The sequence below is a fragment of the Mercenaria mercenaria genome, chromosome 2, assembly GCF_021730395.1.
Source record: "Mercenaria mercenaria strain notata chromosome 2, MADL_Memer_1, whole genome shotgun sequence".
Taxonomy (NCBI): Eukaryota; Metazoa; Mollusca; class Bivalvia; order Venerida; family Veneridae; genus Mercenaria; species Mercenaria mercenaria.
Genome location: NC_069362.1, coordinates 8,824,625 through 8,838,811, shown reverse-complemented (window position 1 = coordinate 8,838,811; position 14,187 = coordinate 8,824,625). Strand labels below are relative to the sequence as shown.

General features: G+C 33.8%; 1 protein-coding gene and 1 long non-coding RNA gene across 2 annotated transcripts; one reads left to right on the top strand and one right to left on the bottom strand.

Annotated features, from left to right (window-relative positions):
* Positions 1-3,240: 3,240 nt before the first annotated feature.
* LOC128550381 (uncharacterized) lies at positions 3,241-4,973 on the bottom strand. Its single transcript, XR_008368249.1, has 2 exons — positions 4,500-4,973; positions 3,241-3,704 (listed from the first exon to the last, which is right to left on the bottom strand). It is a non-coding gene; the product is annotated as an uncharacterized LOC128550381 (long non-coding RNA).
* Positions 4,974-9,854: 4,881 nt separating this feature from the next.
* LOC123562557 (zinc finger protein 862-like) lies at positions 9,855-13,281 on the top strand. The gene is made up of 2 exons (XM_045355184.2): positions 9,855-10,759; positions 11,120-13,281. The coding sequence occupies exon 2, from the start codon at positions 11,497-11,499 to the stop codon at positions 12,442-12,444; it is 948 nt and encodes a 315-aa protein (XP_045211119.2). The 5' UTR covers positions 9,855-10,759; positions 11,120-11,496; the 3' UTR covers positions 12,445-13,281.
* Positions 13,282-14,187: the final 906 nt, after the last annotated feature.

Sequence of the window (14,187 nt, the reverse complement as noted above, 5' to 3'; positions counted from 1 at the left end):
TTTTGTACAAATCAATTGTATAAAGAAAGAAATATTTATGAAAAACCGCAAAAAGTGGCCGAATTTACGACTCAAACCAGTAGTGCATACACAAAGAATACCTAGTTTTCTAAGAAACGTTTTAGGTGGAAAAGATTTTACCGGTATTATATATACGTTTCTACATATCATGTATTCTTGCAAATTCCAAAGACACGTCATGTGTAAAATATCAATAATAATGGGATATTATCTGCCCTTTTTTCTGTTTGATTTTTTGTGCATCGTGAACTGATATTAGGACACCACTCAAATATACGCTATTAAATGTTTTCCTTGTGGTGAGATTTATTGAACATACTGTAATAATGTGGCAGAAAATAGACTTCCTGGAACTGTTGGGGAAAAAAGCAATAACGTTGGAATCACTTTTTAAATTTGATTTATCATGTACTTTTACGGAGAGGCCTTACATTTGTTGGAATGTATCTGTTATTTTCAAAACAAAAAAAAAAAGAATCGTTATGCTTTGTTAGCTTTGTATTGTGTAATTCGAAATTAAGGTTTCCTACCGAGCCATTATCCATAAGTATCATGCATTTAAAGAGATTTTCCTTGTGTCATATTCTTCTGTGCCTCACCATGTATATATAACCGTGAAGAGAAGAACACCTGAAACACTTTAAACACCTGCGTTTATAACACTCAATCATACAAGCAGTTTATTAGAAAGATCTTTTCCAGTCGAGATATTATTAAGCTGGCTGTTAATGGTGCAAACGGATGAATTTTGCAGATCAAAAAATGTCATCTGTTATGTTTTCCAAACATATATCATTGTTAATATTGTGTTTATTCCCGACGATTAAGGATAAACAAACAGACGGCGTACGTCATAAGGCCAAAACTAAATTAATTTTACGCTTTAATTAAGAGCAAATATATCCGGTTTAGATGTGCAAAAATGATTTGCAGAAATGAAAAACACGATTGCTGGAAGCGTATACATTAGAAATATAGACTGTTTCATACGAACTAGGTTCGTAGTAGACATAGCAAAAACTTTCAATTTTCCAGAACACTGCTCATTACTGCTTACAAAACATGGAATTTGGAAGGTTATAAGATCTCTGAAGCAGGCCGATTCAGATTCAAATCCCCCTTCTTGCCAGCTTTACAATCTTATTTTATCCGTACAAAGAGTCCGCAGATTACAATTTTAAACGGTCCATGGCCGTATGGAATGTTACTGGAAAAACTCCATGTAATCAACGATATGTACTCGGTAGACAGAAAACTAATCTATCAAAAATCCCCATGCTATATATCATCTGCTCAGCGAGCGCAAACGACAGACGCTGAATTCCTCATTTCCTATTTATATTGCACAGGTGCAACTGACCAGGTTCTGACTAGCAAAGATTAGTTTGTAAAAGGTCTGTCCCACGACAAAGCTTATGCAGTATCAAAAACTGGAAGTTGTTTTAACAAACGACTGTTATATATGACATTTAATTATTAATATAACTCTACAATACAGTCGGTTCTTATATTTAGTCAAGTTAAATTCTTATGCTGAGGTTTTCTACATTAGAAGTGATATCAAACTATTTACTAGTCGGTGAAAGATGCGCGTTTGGTATTATTTTAAAATCTTTACATTTCTTTTGGATTACAGTAGAATGTCCTGTTTACACTCCTGTTTGATAGCAAATGGAAAATGTCAACAATCTGGACTAGGTACTGCTTGTATCTATGGTTTTAGCTCAGTTTAGATCTATTTTGGACCGCGATTCCACAAATCTTTGTAAATATATTCCATCTACCCAGATTATTCAAAATGCACTTAAGATAACATAAGTTTGTTATTTTCATATCAAAATTCATTTCTGTTCATTTATTTCATATTCACGTTTCCATAAAACATTAAGCTCTATCTATGACATAAGTCTGTCTAGAAACTGAAGTGTGTCCGAAGTATTTCCCCATTAACTCGGTAATTTCACTTTGTGGAGCATACTGGCTCTCGTTAGACAGAAATAACAATGGGATTGTCAACATCACTGAAACAGACATATCTATTTTACGTTTCAGTAATACAATATACTGCCAGTGCAGTGGTAAAAATTTGTTCTAGCGGCACCCATTTCACTTTGGGTCTGTAGAAATGACTTTTGATGTCGTTAGTTTAATAATAGAAAACTCTTTAACAAAGGAAAACCGAAGATTTTCATATACTAGTATAACGTATCGAGAAAAATGAAATCTCTTCGGTTGCACTGAATCGCAAATGTTTTAATCAGAAACGAGCAGCGACGATTGTATGGCTTTAACTTAGATAAAGTCATCGATATGATGAGAAATAAATGTGTAGGAAGCGACTCCAAGAGGTAACACCGACTTCTCAAATCCATTTCATACAATCACATTTCTGATCTCAATCTGCCGTTTTCCTAATAAATGAGCCGCGCCATGAGAAAACCAACATAGTGGGTTTGCGACCAGCATGGATGTGCATCCGCGCAGTCTGGTCAGGATCCATGCTGTTCGCTAACAGTTTCTCCAATTCCAACAGGCTTTAAAAGCGAACAGCATGGATCCTGACCAGACTGCGCGGATGCGCATCCCTGCTGGTCGCAAACCCACTTTGTTGGTTTTCTCATGGCGCGGCTCAAATTATCTTACTTCGGCTTGCGTTTCTATATTCTATATATATTTCTGTATTACGTGTTCTTGAAGTGGACAGCATTAATATGACATTTTATTTTCGATAAATAGATTTTTATAATGAATATGTGTATTGTCGACAAGTAATTTTCCCGGAATCGTACATACAGGGAGGTGATGTGTAACGTGTAAAGCTACACGAATCGTATTCTTGGCATAACGAACCAGTTTTGAACTTCCAGGATTCCTTGCCACTTATAACTATTTAAGCTGGTTGTTAACAAATGTTTTGTTCATAAGACACAAACACAATACAAGGGTTTGGGTGTCAATCTCTTGTTTCGAAAACATTTGCCATATAAAGATCGAATGCAACTTTCATGACAGTAATAAGGTTCAATAAGTAATACATTTCATAAACACATATTCTAATAATTTGTATTTGGTCGTATGGCAACTTTACAGCTTTTGTATTTGTGGAGGAAACAAAGAGAGCATTCAGACTTTATTTTAGGCACGAACAAACATCTTGGTAGAATCACAGTGTGACAGGAAAGGCCGTACCGGCGACAGTAACCATCAGAACAAATCAACACCCTTTACAATATTTACAAATTTATTTACATAAGATGATTATTAACAATGAATAGATATGAAAAGAAAAAAAACTGATTATAAGAAAGAAAAAAAAAAGAAAGTTCAGTATCTCTAGATACAAAAGTTCTTATAGTCCATTCTAATCTGACGTGACACAGGTCTTTAATGTAATTGTGAACTTTAAGTAGCACAAACAAAACATAGCTTCTAAATTCAAAATACAGTCCCTTTAAACCGTGAATACGTTGATTCCGTATTGGCTCCCTATGGTGGTAGGTGATTGCATCCCTGAGCTGACTTCAGAGGATAACAAAAATCATCGTCTTTGCGGTTTACGGCACAACCATGGGACGAAAGCTCTGCGCTGGGAATATCACATCCAGGCGAGTGAAGACAAGTGAACCTCGGGCATTGTACTTCCGGGTTATGACATCACCAGGAAAATCGTCTGGCGGAAGAAGCTAAAATATATAACATATGGTAAGCACCATAGCAAAACAAATAAGTCAGGGCATAAAACTGCTCCTTTGGGTATACCATACCTCCGTAGGCTCCCATAAATAATACGTGCTACTTATACAAAATATATGTGCTACTAAGTTCAAACGTCACATGATTAAAATACGTCACTTATTACTTCCATTATTACAAAGATTACTTACTTAAAAGACTAAAGTTAAAGTATGAAATGATATGAAAAGTATATGAGGAAACATTATAGATACGGACATGATAAACTGCAGCCATTATTTACAACTACAAATTAACAAAATTCAATGTAAATCAAACGTTATATGATAGTTGGCATCCATATAATATCTAATGCCATACACTAAAACGGACATTGTATGTGTATGCAATAGACTGTCACACAATTTCATATTACAATAATATATTACAAACATGGCACTAGACTTGCCATATAGATTTATACATAACCATACAATGCAGTAATGGCGTTCCATAATTAACAAAATGTTTGACATAAGTTTTTGAAACAAAGTACTTTATAAATATCATGTTACAAATTTCAGTACAAATTTTACATCTTATATAAATGAAACATTTTAGATTCCTCTTTCGAAATAATTTACAAAAGTCTGAAAAATTTAATAAATCATCCTGACATACCGAAACTAGCAAAAATCATATGCCGAAAAGTAAATGTTACAGAATTCTGTAGAATGAACAAAAATTTATCCAAAAAAAATCGTAATGCAAAAATCATACAAAAATCTAACAAATAAATTTCTTACCTCGATCGAGCATAAATTTCTAGCAAGAAAATAATTCAGACATAGATTCGTCTATAAAGTCGTAAGGTGGTGTGCGCAAGGCATATCTAGTCCAGTCTATTTAAAGGATAATGTCCCGCCAAATACTAAATTTCATGGGATTCACGGCTAAGCCGTGAGCTATGACTATTGTCATTTTCACGGGATTCACGATATAGCCGGGAAATCTAACTACTTTGGCGCGAATTTAAATTGACAATTTGAGGCCCATTATAGTGGTTTTGGGGATAAAAACATAAATTACTGAAGTTTATAAAATATCAACTTTCTTATTACTGAACAGAATTTAATGAAATTTACATGGAAATTTATGTTATGAAATACAGAAAAATATAAGAGGTATTTCATGCGTGAAATCTGACATTTACCTCAATAACTCAAAAATTTACAAAAAGATGATGCAATACCTGCATTTACACTACAGATAAAATAAGGCCCGTATATCAATTTGTGACACACAGCCTTTACCAAAGAGGATTAACTTTAGGGTATCGACCTAATAGCAAATGCGTAAAATTGATGTCAATAAAATATTTCAAATATTATATTTGATCTACAAAATATTTCCCAATATAGTGCAATAATTATATTAATTATGGTCGCCAGTTTAGTAATATCTGTAAATTTGAGAAAGAAATATCTTTGCGTTAACATAAAAAGAAAGTTGAAAACGTAAACGAATTTAGAGAAATGAAACCTCTTTTTATTCAGTGACTAATTAGTTTATATTATTAACTTAAGTAAATAAAATATTTATTCAAATGCAATAACATTAATATCTGCAAATTTGATAACATCATTGTTTGTGATAAAAAAGATCAACACAAGATGTGATTCTCATTCATAACATTCGGCTGACGCATCCTGACAATTACAGTCCGAAATAAACCACGTGTTCTCTTAAGTAGTAAATATTGCTCTCCTGTGTCAGAATATATTCACAAAGATGCAGACATTAATGATGTCAACGAAACTCTAGAAAACACTGAAAAAGACATGAATTTTTAAAAGAAAAAAAATCGTTTAAATTGATCACAAGAAAAAACGTATTGATATGATCAGCCATGCTTTTGATAGTTGATAATACAGATAATACATCAATGCATATACTTTATTGGTGAGTAATTTGATGAAATGTCTTACATTTGCAAGAATCAGTTCATGTATGATGAAATTTGATATTTTGATTTATCAAAGGTATCGTCACCAAACAACTAGCCCTTATGTAGTGACTTAAAAATGAAATATTTTTTCACAAGGCTGTTGTCCGTCTCATCTGTTCCGCCAAGATACTGGTTTATATTGTAGATTACTAATGGTTGCTTTCATTCTGTAACAACATTTACTCTATATGGCTGTTTAATAATTGAACCAAATAAAATACATGTTGCAGTTAAGGAGCATATACGCTATTACACATTGGTTATGACTACACAGATCTCGAAAGACAGTCTAGGCACTAAAAAGTTCATCTTGATCCAAATGCCATAATAAATGTGTTTCAACGAAAAGTAGATCTATTCGTGCATTCTTTTTAATTGTTCTTTGATTTCGCAATACATTACAGTGCTGCTTTGAAAATCCGCTAATTACAGCTGTATGATTTGAAGCGCCAACATCAATTGAGCCGCGCCATGAGAAAACCAACATAGTGCCTTTGCGACCAGCATGGATCCAGAACAGCCTGCGCATCCGCGCAGTCTGGTCAGGATCCATGATGTACGCAAACGGTTTCTTTAATTGCAATAGGCTTTGAAAACGAACATCATGGATCCTGACCAGACTGCGCTGTTCGCAAATGCACTATGTTGGTTTTCTCACGGCGCGGCTCATTTAATGGGTATAAGTCATTGATCCATACTGTATCGTTTTACCTCAAAGTGGTCCTTTAATTAGTAAGTAATTAAGTATTGCGTGTTTACTTTTCATAAAAGGAGGTGTATTGGTAGAGATTGTTTTAAGCTTGATACCTTGCCTGAGATGTAGTACATATAACGAACGTATGGAGATATGCATCAAAGTATTATAATTCTTGCAAATTATTAATAATAACCAACGTACTGTCAAGGAAGCTCATAAATGTTTATTCAAAGCTACCTGTATTTATTTTATTTTTGCAGCACGTTTGCAAGTCGTTTACAACATCAAATAAGCTATTATAATTTAGTTACACAAAAAAAGGATGTTGACATACCTACCTACTGTTTAGAAAGCTCAAATACAGAACAGAAAAGACACTGACTAATGATTAAGTAGCTTATTAGTGTGGTCCTGGGATCGCAAAGAAAAGCCCAGAAAAGAACGCGTAAACTATGCGTAAAATACCAAAACAGTACATAATAATTTAACAACCGGCTGTCAAAATATTTATAAGCGCAGAGCTGCATAATATGTACATAGAGCATATTGTAGTCTTGTGTTATTCATAGGCAAAATATTTTCAGTATTGACGGCTGGCTCTCGCTTTCTTCCATATTTATAGGGGATTAGCTTTTACGGGTGTCTGCAGCGGTAATACTCTTTAGGAGCGCAATATTATCCGCCGAAGAATGGATGCATATTTCTCGATGCGTATCTACACATATTAATAACATATAAATATCATTAATTTGTTCAATAGCCTGAATAAAATTGACAAATTAGATTATTAGAGTTTGAGAAACTGATTCGACCTATGTTTTATCAGTAGTCTCTGTTGACAGATTGTTTCAGAATGACCCAGGAAGCACGACGTTTTATCTGTGATACTGATTCAAATCACAGTCGTAATTTGTATCACCACACAGAGCCTGCAGATAACACTGTCTGAATATAATATCACGGTCCTACAGAAAGTAATTGGCAAAACACCAATCAATGATATATATACTCCACTGACGACAAAACTAATCAAACAAAAAGCCCCCGTTGTATTTTTGGTATCAAATAACTGTAAACAAAACCTTGGGACCAACAATAGACATCAGAACATTTAAAAGTTTGGGACCAATATAGCTTTCTTTACAATGAGCCTTATACTGGAATAACATGCAGAATGTAAAACAACTGAATTAAAGATTCATCATCCACGTAAACAGACATGTAAGATAAAGAAATAAGTGCAACAAACACTTGTACATGGTCATTCGACAACAAAATAACAAGAGACGATGTAAAAAATGCACATTACTATAACAGTACGATGTAAAGGCAAGCTAGCAGGTTTTCGTACATACCCTAATTCATTAAAACTTTTCAACAATACTAATAGCTGAAAACTCACTTTTTTCAGCACAGGACTTATTATAGAGCTTTTGTGGAGAGCCTGTATATAACGGACAATGGGTAAGAAAATGACATTCGTCTTCAACATGAACGGGCATTTCCCATCACAAACCTTAAATACTAATAGGCGCTACAAGCTCTGAACATTGTGAAACCTGAGAGATATTATTAAGATAAAGTGCAGCTACAATAATTTGCTTCAAAAGTGGACTCATTTAAAATATCAGATAAACATAAAAGATGAAAATGTATAGCCCTAATGGAATGATGTCCTGCAGTAACATAGTTGCAAATAATCACCTGCACGTTTAATAACGTATTACCTGACATCTTACCCAGCTCAGCAAAGCAAGTTAAAGCTACTAATTTCATTAAACTTCTAATTCTCAAAGATCAATTGATTGTCAAAGATCAACTGATTGTCAAAGTGAAATCGACTTTTTACGAGTTAAAAAGCTACACACTCAAAAACGTTGTAAAAATATTTAATGAATATTTACTAAAGAATTTAAGGGAAAGTATTTAAACAACCGTAAACCCTCATGTAAAATGTTCATTTGATATCATTACAAAAGAGACGTTTTTCTCTTCCGAACCAATATTTCAGTCTAAAGGGTTGCTTATTTCGTTTAATTGAGATTATACTTTTATCTAAATCTGAGTTTATTTTTTATATAAAAACGGGTATGGCAGTGTTACCAAAACAAAACAAATTGCTTCACATTGTTTTGATGAAGAAAAAGATCAGTTACTTAAAGTTATCTTGTTTCAGTATGAAATGAAGTAGTATGTTTGATTGACAGCACGTGAAAAGTAGCATTAAAATTAATTTCTTCTTTAAGGCTGATGATTTTCAAATACAGTATCTAACACATGTAGATCAAACATAAGAAGTACATGTATATTGGCTGGATTATAGTAGTGCTAGACGAAGTTTAACAGGCGGGCTTCAGCGAGCCTTCATTTTTTGTCACGAGCTGTATAGTCATTGTTGAACTGTATATGTCATTTTAATACTGAATTATAACAGTTTAAAATTTAAATCTCTTTATAGTTGTGCAATGATTTTTGAGTATATTTCTCGATTCAAAACAATATTTTTGAGAAAAATACATAGCACTAACATTATAGCGATATTATTTACACTGCATGTTAATGACCACCAATTGTTTTCCAATACACTTCCATTATGATATTATGTTATTATAATATTGTGACGTGTAGGGCCTTCCATAAATCGAAACTTGTATATTTAATCGCATATTGTTCAAGTCAAGAACTATCTTAGTTCCACCAAAATAGCGGACGAAAAACATATTAATAGTGTTACTTTATCTGAGTACTTTTCGCATAATTTTATTGCAATTTTTCGCAGCGGTTAGTTTATTTGCATTGATTTATTGCTTGCAAGCTACAATATGGTATACTGCGCACAAAATAAAAACAGACTATATTAGTTTTTAATATTTTCGGCCATTACTGAGATGAAAAGGAGATTGTCTGGTAAAAGCAATAACCAAAAGGCACACGTGTCGAAAATTAGGCCAAGAATTAAAAGAAATATTCATATTTCACTCTTTTTTAGCATGAAATCGCCTGTTTGCATAATTTTCAACAGATCTCTTAGATAAGATAAGATAAGATAAATTTTATTTTAAGTCGGCAAGACAGAGAAACATCTCTGACCATTAACTCTTTTTGTGATGTCATCCTTCAAACATCATGTTTACCTTTGAACTATAGGTTAGAAACAACATTTTTTCCATACATTGTTTTCTAATACAACATTATGGCGTTTACGGCCTTCCATATTTTGAAACATGTTATCTAATCACCTTTTTGGAGTATTCCATAAAGCCATGTAAATAAGATATGAAGTGGTCGCTTTATATCAAACAAAGTAGAATCTAATGTAGTGATTTTTAACCTTTGTCTTCCAGACATTTAGATTGATCATTGCCAAATCGAATGTAAGCCAATGCATGTCACAAATACTTGAAGTATAGATAGTCCTAGTCTTTCTTACTTTCCTCTTCAGAGCAAATGGATTGGTTTAGTATTAGCACTGTCTGGCCACAAAACTTGGTGTAGACCCTACTCCTCCAACTAACATCAGTATAAGAGTCTCGTGTATTGGTACTTGGCAACCTAAAGATCTGGAGGAGTCGGTCATATTAGAGCAAACGCAGTGGTCCAGTGGTAAAACTGTCTGACTACGAAACTGGAGGCCTTGAATTCGAGTTTCAGTTCCTCCAACTAGATATATTATTGTGACAAGAGTCTGGTTTGTGGTTACAACTGGCACGTTAAAAAAACAGTGGAAGGTCGTGGATTTGGAGCAACGTCTGTACCGTGCACCTTTTACTCACTTATATTACTAACAGTCTTCTGGTAGTGTAGCCCACATTTTGGCTAGTGGTGGCGATTATATGTGAATAAGCTTATAAACATCCTTTCTCTATGCACGTTCTCAAAGGCATCGTGTTTCCATTTACTCTGCTGTATTTTAGTACGTATCTGTAACATGCTGTCAAATTCGACATGCTCCTATCGCATGCTACATTATAAATGGCGGCGCAAGAATTTTATGTATCAAAAAGAGACATTGAAAGAAGCGAAAAAGAGTAAATTCAGAGTTGCATTTAATGAATTGTAACAATCTTATTTAAAAGTTAACGCTATCTTTTATTTTTCCATAATAGTAATGATAGCCATATGTTAAAGCTAGTATTGTAGAAAAAGTCGAAATTATAACTTGACTAAAATAAGTGGTTTAAACAGTCCGATTTAGTTGCATTCAACCTTAAGCGGTGCGCATCTAGGCATACAGACACTAAAAAGACAAATGGCGCGAAAAAAAAATGGTAGTCGCATAACGGCGGATCTACATTATTCTATGAATACTATATCTCCCCAGCTCCATGTTGGCTACAGTTAACAGTCACATGTTATACCAGGTATTTAAAATAAAATGCAATAACTAAGTATGCAATTAAATTTTATAAAACTAAGCCAGTAAAGAAGTGTGCTGGAAAGTTTTGATGTTATACATACAGGAAAATTATTATGCCCATTTGATATAAATATTTTGATGAATGTTTTAATATAAAGTAAAAATTTGTTATTTTATGCCGACAGTAGAGAACTTTCAATCTTTTCATGAATGTTTAAATATAAAGTAAAAATTAGTTATTTTATGCCGACAGTAAGTGCTAAACTTACAAAATTTTGGATATATTTTGAAAAAAAATTCCAATTCGAGCTTAAACATCTGAATTAACTGAATTTTTCTAGGAGCATTTCTTTTACAATTGCAGGGTGTACCCCAGTTGGCAAATCTTAAGGTTGACCAACACACTACTTACGAACACTCAGATTCTACGAAAGAGTTTCAAGACAGCATAGCAGCTGTGATTGAGGATGAGATTTTAGAGAAAGTTAAATCGAGTGGCAAATACAGTTTAATGTTCGATGAAAGTACAGACATTTCAGTTCATCAGAATCTTATCATGTATATACGTGTTTTGGAAACTGACTGCCTTGGTGTTGTAAATCCAAATACTCATTTTTTTTCAATTGACAGTATTGAACGTGCTAATGCTGAGTCTATTTATGCAAAATATTGAGTACTCTTAGCCAGAAAGGAATTCAGTTGTCCGGTCTCTGTTGTGTTAGCACAGATGGTGCATCTGTGATGGTAGGAAACAAGTCAGGTGTTGTAACTAGACTTAAGGCAGTAGTGCCAGGTGTTTTAGCTACACATTGTATAGCACATAGATTAGCTCTTAGCTGTTGTAATGGAGCAGATACAATTCCATACTTAGTTAAGGTGCAGGAAATTTTAAACAGTGTGTACAAGTATTTTCACCTGTCACCAAAGCATATGGTCATGCTAGAAGCTATCCAGCATCATTCACAAGGCAAATGTTTAAAGTTCAAAGAGGTATTCCATACACGATGGCTGAGCTTTGAGGGTTCTGTAGATGCCATGGTGAGAAACTATGGTGATTTAGTGTCAGTATTTTTAGAGGAAAGTAGTGGTAAGGCATTAAGTCTGTACAAACCCATCACTTCTTATAAATTCCTTTATGTAGTTCACTTCTTGTGTGACCTCCTGAAACCACTGGCTGCCTTGTCTAAAACCTTCCAGAAATCCGACTTAGACTTTTCAGAAGTTATGCCCATGCTACACTCGACAATTGACCGAGTAGAACATCTTGGCTCCAAGAAAGATGGTACCTACCTGAGTGGATTTATATCACAGGTGCCAGACGAGCCACAGGTAGGTGAGGATGGTCTCACAACTTTCGAGTATCAGGGTCATACCATTAGGGATGGAGAAAAACAGCGTAAGGACGCAGTCAGTGTTTGTGATAAGTTTGTCGCAGGTATGATTAGATCTATGAATGATAGGTTTTGTGATAATGAGGACAGTACAGTGTTGACATCATTGAGTAACTTTTTTTATCCAGTTTTAGAAAGGGAAAGTAAAGTAGATGATACAGAGGTTATTGTAGAGTACCTAGGTAAGGTTGGTCTTGAGTGTAGTATAGATGATTTAGACATGTTCCTCAGATTTGCTCATTTTCTCATCAAAGAAGGCAATAAGTCTGTAAAGTCGCCCAGGGATGTAGCAAACTAGGCAATCAGGAAGAAAGATGTCTATCCTGCAGCTGCAGAAGCTGCAGAGAGATTTCTTCTTGCTCCAGTCTCTACTGTTGATTGCGAGAGGGGCTTTAGTAAACAGAATCTAATTAAAACATGTCTGAGAAGTAGGATGTCTGCTAAGTGTTTGGATAGGTTAATCAGAATATCTGTAGAAGGTCCAGAAATTAGTCAGTTTCATTTTGATAAGGCTTTCAAGAAGTGGGCTTCGAAGGACAGGAGAATTTTAAGGTAGAGTCCAGCTATCAGTTAGCTTAAGTGATACTAAGCAAAAGATAAGAAACATGCATTTTTACTAGTAAATGATTTTACTCATTGATGTTCAAGATAAGATGTTTTCAGTCTAAGATTAGTTCACTTGGTTGTGTATCTGATTTCATACTCTTTTTTCTCAAAACAAAATATAATGTACTTAATGTTATGTGCTGTACAGCTATTCAATAGCTAAAGTAACACTAAGCTAAAGAGAAAGAATGTCCAAGATATGATGTTTACAGACACATTTTTGTGCATACATATGACTTGATATTTGTGAAGGTTTTTCTTTTTCAGAACATATGTGCTTGTTTATATTATGTGCTGGTTCAGAAATAGTTCATAAATCTGATTTCATACTCTGTTGTTGTTTTTTCAAAACAAAATATAATGTACTTTATGTTGTGTGCTGTACAGCTATCCATTAGCTAAAGTAACACTAAGCTAAAGAGAAAGAATGTTCAAGGTATGATGTTTACAGACACATTTTTGTGCATACATATGACTTGATATTTGTGAAGTTGTTTTTTTTCTTTTAAGAACATATGTGCTTGTTTATATTAAAATTTAATAAATGCTAGTTCAGAAATAGTTCATAAATTGTTTTAGTTAACTGATATTTAAGTTATTGAAATAATTTTTTTAAAAATATGTATGTGTTTGTTACTGGCTGCCTTAAATTGTTATTATATCTTGACATAAATAGTATATCACCTCTCATAGACTATTGGCTCAAACTTTGGAGCCACTGGCGCAAACTTTTTCTGATTGGCGAATTTGTTGGCGCAAAGTCAGTAAGACCCAGAGGAAACCCTGAATAGTCGAGCTAAAAAGTCTTCAAGACATTTTTAACCACAGGAATATATGATAGTTATCATTAATTAATGACAATTTGTTGTATGAGTGGGTGGATGAATGAAAGACTTTTTGGTGGATATAAATATTTGTGTGTGTGTGTGCGTGCGTAAGTGCGTGCGTGTGTGTGTGTGACTGAATTAAGCATTATGGTTCCGCTTTAATGTTTACCTGACAAATGGTAAAATTAGAATATTGATAGCTATGAACATTTACTACTATCTATTCGCATAGTAAGACTAGTACGACTAAGGAGCAGTAGCTAATCACTCGTAAAATGAGATTAAAAGGATGCATCTAAAACAAAAAACAAAAGGGAACACCTAAAATACAACTTGTGCATTAATAAGAATGTTATTTCTTTTATTTTGAAATTGGAAATTCCGTGTCCGTAAAAAGCATAAAACCCTCTTGTAAATGAACTGATTTGCTACTACTCCCTAGATCAAAGAAAGACAATATCTTGGCTAAAAGGTACTACTGACCCTTATTTACATTTATGCTTTAAAAAATACCACCAGTATAATTTGGGGTCTCATTTTTAGCTGATTTTGCAGTTTGTGTGTTTGACTGAAATTATTTTTCTTGCATCAAACATGACCCCAACTTT